Source organism: Fundulus heteroclitus, chromosome 1 (genome assembly GCF_011125445.2).
Source record: "Fundulus heteroclitus isolate FHET01 chromosome 1, MU-UCD_Fhet_4.1, whole genome shotgun sequence".
In the NCBI taxonomy this organism is placed as follows: Eukaryota; Metazoa; Chordata; class Actinopteri; order Cyprinodontiformes; family Fundulidae; genus Fundulus; species Fundulus heteroclitus.
This window is the reverse complement of record NC_046361.1, coordinates 34,207,612-34,225,303: the sequence shown is the minus strand read 5'-3', so window position 1 is coordinate 34,225,303 and position 17,692 is coordinate 34,207,612. Positions and strand designations below refer to the sequence as shown.

The 17,692-nt window shown below is 37.9% G+C and overlaps 1 protein-coding gene and 1 long non-coding RNA gene across 22 annotated transcripts in view; one reads left to right on the top strand and one right to left on the bottom strand.

The window, feature by feature from the left end:
* hspg2 (heparan sulfate proteoglycan 2) overlaps positions 1-17,692 on the top strand; it is a 165,131-nt gene that overhangs the window by 102,480 nt on the left and 44,959 nt on the right. For 17 of the 19 annotated variants that reach the window (XM_021323024.2, XM_036141530.1, XM_036141541.1 and 14 more), the window contains 7 exons: positions 207-293; positions 421-479; positions 912-1,076; positions 2,833-2,943; positions 3,511-3,611; positions 5,276-5,456; positions 15,708-15,767. In XM_021323024.2, the coding sequence (XP_021178699.2) occupies positions 207-293; positions 421-479; positions 912-1,076; positions 2,833-2,943; positions 3,511-3,611; positions 5,276-5,456; positions 15,708-15,767 (764 nt within the window). The remainder of the gene's footprint in view (positions 1-206; positions 294-420; positions 480-911; positions 1,077-2,832; positions 2,944-3,510; positions 3,612-5,275; positions 5,457-15,707; positions 15,768-17,692) is intronic. The other 2 variants (XM_021323026.2, XM_036141543.1) reach the window with 2 other exon arrangements.
* Positions 9,410-11,696, bottom strand: LOC118564206. 3 transcript variants are annotated; one of them, XR_004931723.1, is made up of 3 exons: positions 10,994-11,696; positions 9,954-10,265; positions 9,410-9,843 (listed from the first exon to the last, which is right to left on the bottom strand). It is a non-coding gene; the product is annotated as an uncharacterized LOC118564206 (long non-coding RNA). The 3 variants fall into 3 exon arrangements; XR_004931722.1 differs by having other exon boundaries at positions 9,934-10,265; positions 10,994-11,695; XR_004931717.1 differs by having other exon boundaries at positions 9,410-10,265; positions 10,994-11,541.

Here is a 17,692-nt window from a genome sequence, read left to right as displayed (position 1 = left end):
GCCTAAATATTACATTGGCATTAGGAATAAATTCAAGATCATAACCTTTGGAATATATTAGCCAACAATTATTGCTCCTCCAAACAGTCCTTTGCGATATGAATATTGCACACTCTGAGTTTGATATGACCTTATATATTTTTTTGGCCCAGATACGGATCATTTTTCTGGTTGTTTTTAACTTTTGTGTGTAACTTGTGTGGCAGGTTCTCCCCTACCTGTGAGAGCCTCGGTGGTGGAGACTACCAGTGCACTTCCTGCCAGCCTGGCTATACTGGCCAGTACTGTGAACGGTGAGGCAGCTCCTCTTTCCGACATCGAGAAAATTTAAAGCAACTGTTTTTAATGATTCTAATGAAAGAAGGGCTTTTTTTTGTGCTAGTATATCAGCAAAAACAGTTTTTCTTTTATCCCTAATAGTTGTGATACAGGATATGTTGGCAACCCACAGGAGAGAGAAAGGTGTCGTCCAAATGACGGTAATGTAAAATGCTGATTTTCAATAGTAAGAAATCTACACTGCAAAAACGGATCTAAAAATAAGTAAAACGTTCTTAAAATTTGTGTTTTTGTCCTAGATTTGAGCAGGTAAATAATATTATCTGCCAATAGAATGAGTATTTTGACCCCTAAAATAAGATAAATAGACATCCTGCACTCGAAATAAGATGATGGAGATGAGTTGTTCCTATTTTAAGTGCAAAAATCTTATTCCGTTGGCAGATCATCTTATTTACCTGCTCAAACCAAGGACAGATACACTCATTTTAGGAAAATATTACTTATTTTTAGTTCCGTTTTTGCAGTGTATGTATTCCTGATGAAGTTAGAAAGCTAGACAGTGGATCCTTTTTTTTTATTATTCTCTTAAATCTCCACAGCTATTTTAACACAATTGTTGCATTTTGCAGCAGCAGCCCACCTGGAGGTGAAAGTTTTTCCAGAGAGGTTTGTGGCGACACAGGGGAGCTCCGTCATGCTGCGCTGTCAGGTCTCTGGGTCTCCTCCGCACCACTTCTACTGGTCCAGACAGGATGGACAGCCCATCTCCAGCAGAGCCGAGAGACGCAGACAAGGTGCGGGAAGGCGTGTGTGAGAGATGCTCCATGTCATGTTTCATTCCAGTTTGGTATAAGGGACGGGTGTCCTTGGAGTTATTCTGTGTGGCCCTCAACCAAAGTTAAAGAATGGTAGAAATTTGGTCCTCTAGCAAAATGGTACTTGAATGAATGAATGGCTTTATTTTAACTGATAGCAAGCTTCAATAAATCGAAGTGTGCTGATCCTTCAGTGCATGTCAACTTCACACAATACTTACATAGACAGTATGTATAAACCGTAATTGCTGAAGAAAATGAATACAAAATAGAGTTAGATAAACAGATAAATGCCTGATTAAAATTAGACATTGTAGACTTATTTCCATGACGTTTTCTGTGTATTTACTGCCACAATGACTCTAGGAAAAAAACAAACCAGTTCCTTTTAATCTAGAGGTTCGGGCTCTCACTGAGCTGTATCTGCTGCCTGATGGAAGGAGCTGAAACTGGCAATGGCCAAGGCTGTCTGCAGTTCTTTAGAAAGTTTTTAGCGCTGCTGGGGTAGCAGGACTATGCCGTGTAAGAGATGATGTAGATCCATTCGTCCATCCCACCAATTCATCATTGGGTGGGAGTCAGGAGCCACCGCCACAGCTGGCAAGTTACTCACAGGACGACTGATGTAGATGGAAACCTTTTTAATGTTTTGGGAATTTAGTGAGAAATGGATATTGACTTAAATGGAAAATATTGGTCCATTATAAAGTATTTATTTTCTTTTTTCCACTTTTATTTTGATATGGTAAGTAGGGCCATGAGCATCCTGCAACTTCTAACTGAAAAATAAACTTGGGCACACCTATTCAGATAAGCTTGGCTGATTACAACCATTGTTTTTGAAGAAAGATAAAAATATTTTGTAAACCAACAAAATAAAGAAATTCAATTGAACTAATATTTGCACCTTTTATTATTGTTGTTGTTGTTGTTGTTGATATTATTATTATTATTATTATTATTATTATTATTAAGGTAAATATCTGAGATATTTGGGCCTATTATTGCCCAAGAATAATTTGTTCTTTTCTACTTTGTTTAAAAAATTATTTATGTGATTTTATCTAAAAGAAAATATATATGTGGCCCCTGAATAAAAAGTTTAGACACCACTGGGACCGCAAAATGGATTATTACCGTATTATAAGCTTGGGGGAAATCTCTATGGTTTTACTTTCATGGTGCTTGCATACCACTTTCAAATATTTTTTTTTAATATGGTCTAATTGCATTTATTTATAGTGATGCAATGATAACTTTTGAAAATACAAAATAAAAAACATTCATCTTAATAGTGATTGACAAGTAAATACACTAAATGTGCCAAAGATTATATCTTTATACCTCAGTTTTAAAACGCCATTAGATTGATGTGCAGCTTTTGAATTTTCCTGAATTGTAAGCAAGAGAAAATGATTACAGCATTGTTTTAACTTGCTTACAACAGTGCGCAGCAACAGGCGGGGGATGGGCAGACATACACTACTCTGAATCCATGCAGCCATTGAAAATGTTGCTTCCTACATCTCTTTCAAATTAATCTCTTTGATAGGACTTTCAACTTTAGGAATGGTATAATGGAAAAATTACCTGATTAAACTGGAACTTTTTACAACCTCTGTACAACTTCATACATAACAAGCCCAAGTCTAGTTTGGCACATCTTATTAGTAAAATAAAAAGGTGTGATATGATATGAAGACTTGAGCTTCATATTACCCATTTCTGTTCACAGGGGCAGAGCTGCACTTCTCTAGCGTCCAGCCAAGCGACGCTGGCATCTACATCTGCACCTGCCGAGACCTGCGCAGCTCCAACCGGAGCCACGCTGAGATTATTGTCACAGGTGGGTGTGGGGGCCGCCCTGGTTTTAACCAAGTCCCCTATCAGTGCAGCGTATACAGTCTTGGCCAAGAGTTTCCTGAAAACAATTTTCTGCCTTTATTTATTTTTTGCGAGGTTTGATGCTTCACTTTGACCAGATTTTTTTTCAAGTGTGTTATGATATACTGGTGTTGAGTGATGAAGATTTGGACGTTTTTAAAGGCTTTCATGGAAGAATACATAAATATATGTGAAGCATCTTTGTTTACAGTCTCAACCTTTCTTTTTCAAGACTTCTACCATTTCCTCTGACACATTGGAGATCAAAATCAAAACACTGACTTCATTACAACAATAAGATAACTTAAATGTTTCCAGCAGATCATTTCGTTGCAATGCTCAGATGAAGTGCCAATAAGTTTTTTGTAACTATGTAAATTTTTAGCTTTGCATGTAATTAAATGAGCCTTCATAGCAATCAGACCCAATGCAAGCTGTTGCCAAGTAAATTAATCCTAACCCTTCAGACAGAGGGTTTATATCATCATTTTATCAATCATTGTGACCCGTTGTGTATTCATTCCTTCAGGTGGTCCAGCTAAACCCATTGAGGTGACGGTTGAAGAGCCTAAATCTCAGACTGTGAGGGTCGGGTCCACCGTTAACTTCATCTGTACCGCCAGGAGCAAGGTAACTGCTGTTTGCATCCTGATTTTTAGGAGCTCCTGCGACTTTAAATGCAGTGATTGGCAATCTGAGGCACAATGGTGCTTACCCTGCATTTAATGTTAAAGACATTGACTTAAAGGAGCTATCCCTGATCCGGCAAATGGGTGCGGAAAACAGTTTAGTTTTAACCATTAGTTTTAACCTGTTGACCGTTCACGTTTTCTCATGTGAACAGCCCTCATTGTGCCATTGGCAGAGAAAAGTCGTCCGGGGTTGTCCTCAGTTCCCTGCTTATTCCCACTAAAAGCAGCCTCACGCAATCAATTCATCAGTTATCAGCAAATTACGTCTTTAGACTCATAATACACTGTATAAACAGCACATTTCTTAAAAAGAATCCAGGTATAGCTTCTTTAACACAAACAATGTGTGTCTAACAGAGTTGATCAGTGCTTAACTGATGTTTCAAAGTGCATTTATAGAATTTAAAATGATTAAATATACAACTTTGTATGAACTATGAAAAGTGCACTTTTGGTAAAAAAAACAAAAAAAAAACGGTTTGAATCAAGCTTTAGTAGGTCATGGAATTCTCTCCTTTACAATGATCACACACATTGTTACAGTTTTATGTCTCATACAACAAATACAGCCTCAGCTGTCAGGTACTTACTTGTCTTCAAACAGATAAATGATGTAAAGAGATCATGGAAGGTGAGCACCAAGCTCAGACCATTTGAATGTTATGCGCTCATTACTTAAGTCCATGTTTGACCATTTATAGATGCTTTTCAAGAAATCGGAATACCATGAGAAAGTTAATTTAATTCAGTAAATTAAATCAGAGAGTAAAAGTCATATTGATTTATGATATCCAGTATATATAAGTACAGTATGTCAAGTATGATCTGTATATCTGTTAATTTAATTGATTATTACATATGACTTGCACCATAAGTTCCGTTCCTCAAAACATTTGCCTAATTCATGACAACAATAGGTGATTCTTATCAGTTTATTCATATAGTGCCAATTCACAGCACATGTCATCTCAAGGCGCTTTACAAAGTCAATTCAAAAAATTAATCCAAACAGGCTAGTTAAAGGTTTTCTATCTAAGGGAACCCAGCTGATTGCATCCAGTCATTCTCTTGCAGAATTCACTCCTCCTGGGTGAGCATAGAGCCACAGTGCACAGTCTCCTGCATTGTGTCGTTGACTTTGCAGCAATCCCTCATACCGAGCATGCATTTAGCGACAGTGGAGAGGAAAACTCCCCTTCAATGAAAAACACTTAGTTTTCAGAGTAGACAGTTTTTGGTATCAGTTGTCTTAAAGCATAGTTATCAACGTTAACAGAAATCAATTCTTGAATATACTGTATATAATTATGTGCAGTGAATCTGTATTATCTGTAGTTTAATATTTTGAACTGAATTACTGAAATAGTGTACCTTTGTTACTGATATTCAAGTTAATTCAGATGCAGGAGTTTCCTATCGCAGTAAAAACAAGCCCGTAAACAGTGACTGACATCTGTCCTCTCCTCCAATAACAGAGCAAGAAAAATCTAAATGCTTGTTAATTTGTTATTTAAAAATACAAAATGACCAGGCACAAAGCCGACATTGTCCTTGAGTTTGCTGTGACCGATTTGCCCGTCTTCTCTGGTCTCCTCTTCGCAGTCGCCGGCATACACACTGGTGTGGACCAGGAAGGGTAACAGGAAGCTTCCCAACCGGGCCACGGACTTTAACGGCATCCTGACGATTCAGAACGTCCAGCCCGAGGACGCGGGCGTCTACGTTTGCACGGGCTCCAACATGTTTGCCATGGACGAAAGTAGTGCCGTCCTCTACGTGCCAGGTTTGTGATCCTCCGGCACGGCATTCCACTTCCCATCATCCTCACCCCCGCTTCTGCTCGGCAGCTCTCACCTCTGTAGTGTCCCGCCCTGAGTATAAACCCCTCCCTTCTGCTTGGAATGATGCATGCATGGCTGTTTTAATGTGTTTGTCGTTATACGTTAAACGTCGATCGCTTGGCTAACAACACATCAGTCTAACACCCAGAGCTTCTGCTCTCAGCTGTCGTTTTTGTACTTTAATATCAAACTCCCAATCTAGCTCTCTTCTTTGGTATTTCATTACTCTAACTTCCTCCCACGTTTGTCTTATGTGACCTTGAGTTTCACGGACGTCTAATGAAGAAGTACAGCTTGTGGGTTTAGATATTAACAACAATAAATGAATCATTCTGCAACATCTGTGGTCGAGTACACAGAGTGTGCTCAAACGGCACACGGATGAGCTCCCAGACGTCGGGTTTGTAAGTAGAAGCTTTTCTGCCAACTCTGTGCTGGAGCTACGGCGGGTTTATATTTTTCTCTTTGGTTGAACTAATCGGTGGTGGTTCGGTTGCTTCTTGATCACTGATGGATCTTTGCCTTGGTGCTACTATCCCGGGGGCTGGATACTTTGGTATCTTTTTAACCCTGAGCTCCTCTGGCCTGAGCGGGGTGTGCCACGATGGGATGAAATGCAAATGCCACGGTGGGATAAGTAACTGTGCGCCTGATATCCGGACAACTTCAGTTCAACTGCCTTAAGATGGGAATCGATGGCTTTTTCTTGTTTTGTTCCTTTGTGCGCTGTTCCGTTACTTCCAGTGTTCCTTTCGGAAACAAACACCTGTTTTTTTTTAACTCAGCCTTACCTGAAATTGAATGTCACTAAGCATGTTGGTGCTATTAGCCAGGTAGTAGTTATGCTGCTGCAAAACTGTGCCTTGTAAAATGATTCATACCCTTCGAATTTTGTCACTTTACAACCACAAGCTTTAAGGTGTTTTATTGGGATTTTGTGTGAAAGACCAACCAAAGGATATGTGATTTTAACATTGATTTATAAATAGAAATGTGAAAAATGTGGCGTTCATTTTCTTTTCAGCGCCCTTGAGTGAAAACTTTCTGAATCCACCTTTAGCTGCAATTGCAGCCGCAAAAACCTTTGGGCCATGTCACTTACGCCTTTGCAAAAAGAGACAAAATTCTCATTTTAGGGCTGGACAATAATTCAATGACAATGTATATCGATCGATAGATGAATATTGATAATAGAAAAAAAAGGTCAGTAAAAAGTTCAGTAGAATAACAGTCTTCCTTCCTTTTGCATTCTAGCCTATCATGTAGGTTAATATTACAGTCATTACATCCTCCCAACCAATCACAAACAGACCCAGGAACCTCTGTCACCAAGCCCCGCCCCCTTCAAAGAGTTCAGAGAGCACATGTTCTTTTTCATTTTTTTTTAAATTACTTTCAGTTACGGAAGCGTATTGCTGCCACTGGACAAAATATTTTTTTTGTTGCTTATCTTGTATAAACATGATAATTATCTTGTATAAACGTGATCTTATCTTGTATAAACATGATAATTATCTTGTAAAAACGTGATAATTATCTTGTATAAACGTGATAATTATCTTGTATAAACGTGATAATTATCTTGTATAAACGTGATAAATATCTTGTATAAACGTGATAATTATCTTGTATAAACGTGAAAATTATCTTGTATAAACGTGATAATTATCTTGTATAAACGTGAAAATTATCTTGTAAAAACGTGATAACTTATCCAGATGGTGGCGCTAGTATGCTTTTAGTCTGACTCATTTAAGACGAAGAAGAAGCATGTCCGTCATCTACTCGAGAACTAAAATGGCAAATTTATGGAAATGGATCAAGTTTTACTTTATGCTCGCTGGTATCACCTTATTTTCAACGGAAATACGGAGACAGTGAGTGGCGGTTTTCCGTGCGAGACGTCCGATACGTCACTTCCTGTTACTGGCGAGTCAGCTGGACAGCGACTCGCGCAGCTAATTCGTACCAAATTACTCGTCTTTATGATTTCATGGAAGGCCGGGATCGTTTGTCCGGTTAGAGGCTGTCATGATAATGGGTGTAAACGAAAGGTTTATGTGGAGCAGGAGTGTTTTAATCATCGACCGCGTACAAGAGCTGTAGATACCAGGCGCCCTACTTTCTTCACCCCCAGCCGAAGAATGAGATATCCCTCCGCCTGTGGCTAAAAGTTGTAAATTTGAAGAAACCACCGAAACAATGATATGTTTGTTCTTTTAATTTCCTGGACAAAATACCGATAGAAGACCACACGATGCCAGAAAAGTGGCCAGGCTACGAAGTTCCATTAAAATCTCTGTGGAGACGTCAAGAGGGCAGCAGACAGGTAAGCTTGGGAAGTGTACAGTGTTTACGTTTGTGTCACTCTTGATAAAACATATGCTTTCACATTAAGACAGCCGTGTTTTAGCTTTGTTCTGTCTGTCAATTATTATCTGAATATTTTTCATCTCTGCACGAGGTTTTTGGGGTTCCGTTTGTAAAGTTATACAATGAGAGATTTACAGCAAAATATTTAGCCTGTCATATGACATAAAAGGCAGGGTTCATTATTCATATTTTTGTTATTCATAAATCTATAAATAAGTCACAGTTCCCAGTTTAATATTTAAATAACAAGCTTAATATTTAGCTCCAAAATAAACGTCTAGTTTGTAAGCTAAACATTTAATTTGGAGTTCAATATTTCATTTGAAAACTAAATGCTTGGTTTGCATCTTAATATATAGTTTACAATCTAAACATTTAGCTGTGTAATTAAATATTTAGTTTGGAACGGTGACATTTATAAAATGTATAAAACCCATTTTTTCCTCTTATAGAACCCAAACTATTGCTGTTATATCTTGACTGTGTAACCTTACCAATGGTATCCCAGCATAGACTGTTTGTAAAAACTAGAAGGAATATGTGATATGAATATTTGAATGAGTATGAGTTATGATGCAGGTGGTGCTCTATTAGCTTGGTGTTAACATAGTTTTAAGTAGTCTTGATATGTTTTATGCTGTTTGCTAAACTGATTGTGGTCTTGTGCGGTCTTGTTTTTGACAGATGACTGCCGCTGTGATGCAGAGGCTGACCGGACCGCTCCATAATCAGAGTCACCTATGCAGAAAGATGCTAATACTACAGGCACCGAAGGATCACACCTAGGAGAAGAGAAGAACAGTGCATGTGGCAGGGAAAACACTGACTTCTCGAGTGCCTTTGTCCTGGTGATGAAGTGACGGCAGACAGAGGCTTTACCATCTGAGATCTGCTGTTTGAGAGGAAATTTAACCTTGTTCTACCAGCATTCACCCATAAAAGGAGGGCAGTTGTCGGATGAGGATGTAACTGCAGCAAGGAGGATTGCAAATGTCCACATACATGTGGAAAGAGTTATCAGGAGGCTCAGAGTTTTGACAATAATCTCCCAGACTGTAACTCTCAACTTGGTAAATAAAATGGACAAAATCTTTCGTCCGTGCAGCCCCTTAGAACATGCAGGAGATCATCCACGAGGATGCTGATTGAGCGGAGAAGTTTACATGTCAAAAAGATCCTGATTAGTTATATTATACTGTAAATCAGTGCAATTATAATACACTAGAATGTGTTTTGGATTTCTGCTTTTAAATATTTCTTTGTGTAGCACCTTGAGGTTTTACATTTTGGAATTACTTTTAATTTTTCAAAACTTTTCAAGTATTGTATATCCTTAGTTTTAGACCATTTAAATGTTTACATATACATAAATTCTGTCCAACTAAATGTCTATTATTAAAGTTTCCAATCTATTTCACTTGCTAATGTAATTTGCATTCATTCATATTTAGATCAAGTGGATGTTGTCCTAAGCATATGTAAATGCTAAAGTGTTTCTTATGTACATAAACTGACAAAAAGATAAGAGTATTTCATTTATTTAATTAATGCAATTTGTTTACATTAAATGTAGTACATTTCACTTATGGCATATTTGTAGGCCATTTAATTCTTGTGGTGCAGGAAACATCCATCATTCAGCCTTTTGGGGACGGCACAGCTCATCTGTTCAGGACAATCCAGTCAGACCTTTGGCCACGGCAAACTGCACCTTTTAACAAAGTTAAAGGAACAGTTATTTTTTTATTTATATTACAGTACTTGGTGTCATCATATTTATATAAAATATGGATAGTTTGTAGTGACAACTATAAACCGTCCATATTTTTCTACTTATCTTCCTGATGTACTTATCCAACTTGCCATTCAAGATTAGACTGTTATAGAATGGTGTGCTCACATCCACAGACAGGAAGAGGTGGTGTTTTGAGAGAACATTACCCAAACTTGAATGACCTTAAACAGCATCAATGAACAAAAGATCAGACTTTTATCTTAAAAAGCTGCACAATCTGTTGATTAGAAAAATAAAAACATTATTCATACTTTTTGTACTAATTTATTACCATCCATTTTCCTACACCCTTATCCTTGTTGGGATGGCGAGGGGTGCTGGTGCCTATCTCCAGCAGTCAATGGCGAGAGGCAGGGTACACCTGGACAGGTAATATATCTGAAATATGAGTGGCCAGCAAATACATTATGTGTTCTTCCATGTGTCAGAGACACTCCTCTGGTATGCCAGAGGAGTACACATGCACTGTTCTTCTCTTCTCCTAGGTGTGATCCTTCGGTGCCTGTAGTATTAGCATCTTTCTGCATAGGTGACTCTGATTATGGAGCGGTCCGGTCAGCCTCTGCATCACAGCGGCAGTCATCTGTCAAAAACAAGACCGCACAAGACCACAATCAGTTTAGCAAACAGCATAAAACATATCAAGACTACTTAAAACTATGTTAACACCAAGCTAATAGAGCACCACCTGCATCATAACTCATACTCATTCAAATATTCATATCACATATTCCTTCTAGTTTTTACAAACAGTCTATGCTGGGATACCATTGGTAAGGTTACACAGTCAAGATATAACAGCAATAGTTTGGGTTCTATAAGAGGAAAAAATGGGTTTTATACATTTTATAAATGTCACCGTTCCAAACTAAATATTTAATTACACAGCTAAATGTTTAGATTGTAAACTATATATTAAGATGCAAACCAAGCATTTAGTTTTCAAATGAAATATTGAACTCCAAATTAAATGTTTAGCTTACAAACTAGACGTTTATTTTGGAGCTAAATATTAAGCTTGTTATTTAAATATTAAACTGGGAACTGTGACTTATTTATAGATTTATGAATAACAAAAATATGAATAATGAACCCTGCCTTTTATGTCATATGACAGGCTAAATATTTTGCTGTAAATCTCTCATTGTATAACTTTACAAACGGAACCCCAAAAACCTCGTGCAGAGATGAAAAATATTCAGATAATAATTGACAGACAGAACAAAGCTAAAACACGGCTGTCTTAATGTGAAAGCATATGTTTTATCAAGAGTGACACAAACGTAAACACTGTACACTTCCCAAGCTTACCTGTCTGCTGCCCTCTTGACGTCTCCACAGAGATTTTAATGGAACTTCGTAGCCTGGCCACTTTTCTGGCATCGTGTGGTCTTCTATCGGTATTTTGTCCAGGAAATTAAAAGAACAAACATATCATTGTTTCGGTGGTTTCTTCAAATTTACAACTTTTAGCCACAGGCGGAGGGATATCTCATTCTTCGGCTGGGGGTGAAGAAAGTAGGGCGCCTGGTATCTACAGCTCTTGTACGCGGTCGATGATTAAAACACTCCTGCTCCACATAAACCTTTCGTTTACACCCATTATCATGACAGCCTCTAACCGGACAAACGATCCCGGCCTTCCATGAAATCATAAAGACGAGTAATTTGGTACGAATTAGCTGCGCGAGTCGCTGTCCAGCTGACTCGCCAGTAACAGGAAGTGACGTATCGGACGTCTCGCACGGAAAACCGCCACTCACTGTCTCCGTATTTCCGTTGAAAATAAGGTGATACCAGCGAGCATAAAGTAAAACTTGATCCATTTCCATAAATTTGCCATTTTAGTTCTCGAGTAGATGACGGACATGCTTCTTCTTCGTCTTAAATGAGTCAGACTAAAAGCATACTAGCGCCACCATCTGGATAAGTTATCACGTTTTTACAAGATAATTTTCACGTTTATACAAGATAATTATCACGTTTATACAAGATAATTTTCACGTTTATACAAGATAATTATCACGTTTATACAAGATATTTATCACGTTTATACAAGATAATTATCACGTTTATACAAGATAATTATCACGTTTTTACAAGATAATTATCATGTTTATACAAGATAAGATCACGTTTATACAAGATAATTATCATGTTTATACAAGATAAGCAACAAAAAAATATTTTGTCCAGTGGCAGCAATACGCTTCCGTATTCAGTTTTGGTAAAAAGTTGGTTGATTAAAGGGTTGAGTTTGAATTCAGTGTTCTTTATCAAAAATATGTTTCTAAAGAACAGCATAAAATGTCTATGGCTGCACTTAAAATATAATTAATAATTATAATATCGATCAATGATTTATATTTTATCAATATGCTTTTTTTCCATATCTTCCAGCCCTATTCTCATTCTGATACCTCAATTCCAGACTATTTGATTCTATGTCTGACTGTCAGATTAGATTAAAAAGTATCTTTGAATAATATACTTTGAGCAGTTGACAGAGACTCTAATTTAAATGTTGGTTAGAGTTGCTGTCTCGCTGGAACACACAACCTTCCCTTCAGTGATTTTCTGTATGTGGCTCAATTCGTCTTGCCTTCAACTTTGACCTGCTTCCATGTCCTTTCTAAAAGAAAAAAACATCCCCGCAGCATGATGTCGCCACCACCATGTTTCACCATGGAGATGGTGTTTATAGGATGTATAGCAGGGGTCACCAACATGGTGCCCCCAAGCCCCCAAGGACCATGTGTTCAAAAACCATGTCTTTAAAAAATAGCACAACCCTCCAGTGATCTGCATCTAATATGTTATTTTATTCAGTTGCGCTTCCTTTTAATCGTAGTTGTATTTACATAGATTTGAAATGACAAAAGCATTAAAAACATGTTTATATTACGTAACGTTACATCCAGTTCTAAGGCCACAGGTAGCCCTTTGTATCACGCAGTACCAATGAAGTAGCTCCCAGTGTCAAACAGGTTTGTGTTCCCTGATGTGTAGTGTCAGCTTTACGCCACACCTGGAAGAAGTTGGGCTTTGGCCATCCTACATGATCAAACTTTAAAACTGACTTCTTTTTGCTTTCTTTGAACTATGCTATTTTTCTTGCCACTCTTCCATAGTGGCTGCATTTGAGTGCAGGTTCTACTAACTGATCTGTGGATTTCTGAAGCTCCTCCAGATTAACACTGGCCTCTGGACCGGTTCTCTGTTTATTGTTCTCCTGCCTGGCCTGTCAGTTTACGTGGAAAGCCGTAACCTGATAGGTTTCAAGTCGTGCAATCCTCTTTACATTTCTGGGTGATGGATTGAGCAGTGCGATGTTATGAGTTTGGGATATTGTTTCACCACCTTATTCAGCTTTAAACCTCTCAAAAACGTAATCCCTGACTGCTGCGGTGTGTCCCTCGGTCTCCATGATGCTAGGTCTCCTTTGAAGGTTTTTATTTAGTGATATCATAGCAACGGCATCCATGAGATTTTTCAGGTGTTTTTTAAACCATTTAGTTTTGGTCTCCCACATAAAATGCAAAAAAAGTACTTTTTTGTTTGTGGTTTTAATGTGAAGAAATACAGAAAAGTTCTAATGGTATCAAGACGTTTCCAAGGCACTATAATTTACAGAAAGAAAGCTCTGTTTATAACATTTTTGTATTCAATTCCCAGGTTGAATAGCTAAAATATAATTATAAATACAGGAAAAAGTATTAAAATCTGTATTTGTGGCTATACAGCAGCAGGTATATGTTTTTTATTCACAACGGACAATGTTGTAAGATTATTTACTTTTAAAAGATTGCAATCATAACCTTAAAAATAAAAAAGCTTGGAGTTATTTTGTCCATGTATATGCCGTTAACTTGTATTCAGTGTGTTTACATATTGTTCATTTATAAGAAAATATTTTTAATCACCTTGTTAACCATCAGTGCATTTTTTTTTCCTGTGTTCAATTCCATTGATTTGTATGATTGCGGATATTTCTGTTAAAATGACGCAAAAAAAAAATGCAATGTACACGGTCACCTTTTAATGTATTTATATCCTTAACTGTGAAAATATTTTGTGATAAAGAAGCAATGAATTAAAATAACAACAGACCAAAATGATTTGTACATTTGTGAATTGGGCTGTGTCGTCTTTAACCACAAGCTGTATGTCTTTTTAGTAGCGTTTTATTGTCTACGACTGCTTTTTGCTACTAACCTGCATGGCTAATAAGGAGCTGTTCTCTTTTAGTTGCTACGCAGCTCCTGCAGCAACTAAATGTGTATTTTTGTGCATCTTGTCATGTCAAGTAAACTGAAGCATTCTTATTAGGTAAAAATGTTTTATGATTTAATATTTTGCCTTTTCTCTATTCAGCACACTAATACTATTAATATCTGTAAGGTGAACATGACCTTTAAATCCATCAAATTAAATTCAAGCTAAATGTAATATATCAACAAGATGAATAATTCAAATTCTAATGTATTGCAAACAGGTCTAATTCATATTCAATTAAATAGAGTCCAAAGTGTTGGTCAATACAAATCACTCCAGTTTACTTCAATTCGATCAAATGTTCCAATCAAATAAAATACAGCTGCATACCATCCAATTTAATCCAGACCACAATGCAGTACATTCAAATTCAGCTGATCATTCAACAGCATTTGGTTACACATATATAATACAGCCGAGGCCATTGCATCAGTTCATTTACTGGGCAGCAATCCCTCATTCTTAGCAAGCATGTGACCATATCATAGAAACCAATTACTTTAACACTATAGACATTTCCAGCTGACTCAAGTTCAGTATGAGCAATATCTGCTGCTACCAACCAGGGATTGAGAGGGCAGGAAGCAGACACGAAAAAACAAAACAGAAGATCACTGTTTCAGGAGTACGTCCCAATAGAAACAAAAACAAAAAGTACACAGAGGTAATGCCACCCATAGCTTCAACAGTTAGCTACCCATCCAGGAAATAAACACAGCTGAACACACAATTATTGAGCTAGACACACTGTCTATAAAAAAAGAGAGAGAGAGAAAACAAAGCTACTGGCAACAATGGTTCTGTCATCAAAGAAAAAACAACACAACAACACAGAAAGATTGGGCAAGATTTTAGAAAAAGAGAAGTGTAGACAAAAACTACACCGATCTAATGGCGGCGATTGCTCCATGAGCGACGGTTCAGAGGCACCGAGAGGCTGAACACAAACACGTTGAGCAACTCTTACTTTCTACAGAAAAGCGAGGAAAAGCTAATAACATTAATCAATAGCTCCGTTCAGCCTAAAGACATAGCTAAATCCAGAACTGCTGTGCCAGGGGAACTTTCTTTGATAAAAAAAATCAAAGCGAGTGGCTATTATGACTAACTATTCTGTTAATGGCTCAATCTTAGCGAGAGACGCAGCTAAAAAAAAAGAAAAAATATAAAGACTACAAAGTTGCGGCAGTAAAACCTTCAGCAATGCCACTGAAAAGGAGCATATAGGCAAATGTTGAAGTGGTGAGCCAGGAATACTTTCAGAGGAAAACCAATACACAAAGCTAATGGCAGCAGTAGTTGTCTAGGAAGAAAACCCAGCTGACCTCAGAAAAACTTTCTGTGGATAGAAAAACAAAGACTGCAGCAGGAGCTCCATCAATGACTAAGGCAGCTAAACACTGAAGCACTTGCCCAGGGATACTTTCTACAGATAGAAACAAAGGAAACAGCTGTGCAATAGTTTCAGATCATTATGAAGTGGAGCATGACCATCGCAAAATAGTCTTAGAACAATGGCGTCAAAGTGGTGCCAGATAAAAGGTTCATGATTTAAAGCCTGTTTTGCTGTGTGTGGTGTGTTATGGGAGTCGATTCTACCGACAACAAAAAAATCACAGCAGCCCATGTGTGGAGAAGGATGTACTGTAAGCGTCTCTTTGGGTGACTGGAGGTACAGTAAAAGTTGATTTGAAGAGCTGACCGATCAGTTTACCTGTCCCCCCTCCCTCCCTCCTCCCTCCGTCTCCAGAGGCCTCACAGACTCAGATGTTTTACACAGCCTATGAAATGTTTGAAGGACACAGAAAGCGTAAGTCTGTGATGTTTCCTCACTGGTCGGACACAACTCTCCCTCCTTATGTCATGCATGCACTCGTCTTGCACAGCATGGACACTTGTGGCCTGCTGATGCCCATGTACAATTGGCCAATCACAAGGTCCCGAAACCAGGCAAAACTGCGCTGAAGTCTGGAGCGTCGGTGCTGTCCTGTTGCCACTCTTCAGCCCGTTGAGCTAAATTTAGATATAAAAAATGGACCTTTGTGTTTTTATAGAGTCAAACGTAATTGTACATGAGCATTACTAATCACCATCTTCCTCTTTGGGTTCATCCTGGTCCATCACTGCAGGGAAAAGTGCATGTAAATATTTATGGGCACCTCCTCATGAAGGTCAATCCTATTTTCCATCTTTCTGAATGTTCCCTCTGTGCTACACAGTCTGTATTGGGCTCTTTTTTTGGGAAATGCTGTCAAACTTTATGGGCTCTTGGATGCTTTTTTGAAATGAACTAGAAGATGTCACATTTCTTGATCATTCACCCCTTTCTCATTGCACCTCCCTCATATCTTTCCAGGAAACGTGCTGTCCTCTGGGCTTCAAACATCATAACTGTGCTCAATACATCCCATTGCTTTTTCTTTGCATCACGGTTGAATGTGTTTTTCAGACTGGTGTTTGCACTTGCAAAAATCTCCCTTCAACATGTATTTTAAATGTTACAGTGAATGAATACCAAGATTGAAGGTAGGTACGTTAAAGCGGGGAAAATGAAATGGCATCAAACATTAAGTAGCAATTAACCCTCGGTTTCACCCTGTGTCCAGAACCAGCCACGGGAGAGCAATACAGCTGAACTGGACTAGTTTTGTGTTATTATTTATCAAAAACTAGATGTTTTTTGGCCAACATTAGTTACAGACCTTGCCACCGTTCCAACGGGCCAATTTTTCCGGTCCTTTGGTTCGTGACCTAAAATGGTTCATTATGTAAACCCAACTTGTCAAACAGAAAATTTTAGCATTGCTGCATTTGTATTTGAACACAGCCCCCTCCACATTGGCACACCTGGTAAAGACGTGCAAAAATAGTATTCCAACAACATAAGCAAAGATTTATTATTACAGTTGTTTTAGGTTGATAAGAGTTTAAAGGGATTTCTATTTACTGCAGTACTCCATGAGCTTCTCTTTCCTTGGGCTATAATGACATGAGACATAGCCCCAATGAGGACCAGCGTTGATCCTGCCACCTCTCATTAACATGTGGATTGTGGGAGTCATTAAAACATCTAGAACATATTATCTAAGACTGGCATCTTGGGGTTTATCAAGCCTCCATCACCATTATTGTATACTATTCACATGCCAAGCAGTTTGGGAGAGACGGCGTCCTTGTCTGTATCCTTTTCTGTCCCACCATCAAAATGTAAACATGTTGATTTTGCTAAACTACTGTAACTTTGGTTTTAACTGTGTGCTTTGGTCATATGAGACAAAGATTAATTTTTTTCCCCATCTCGAACTCTTCAGTTGTGTTTGCAATAAAACAAGCAATAAGCAAATGGAAAGATTAGACATTTTTATAGAACACATTTCGTATAACTTTCATATTCTCAATAAGCTAAAAAAAATATACATTTTAAAATAGAAACAACCATTAGAAATAATTAAGGACAGAAAATGAGGAGTATAAGAAAAAGGCTGTGAAAATTGCTTTAAAAGCAAGACACTGTAATAAAAGCCTTCCGGGGAACCGGACCTTAATGACTCAAAGAGCTGTTCTTAAGTTTATTCCAGGTATGCCTTTTGGTCTTTTAGTTTGAAACCTTAACAATCTGTGTGGAAAACAGTATATTAAATGACTGTATCTGACACATTGGAATTCCAATGAAAGATTTAATAAGTCCTAAAATCTTCAAGTCTTTGTTAAGCTGGAAATTAGTGTAGAGACTTT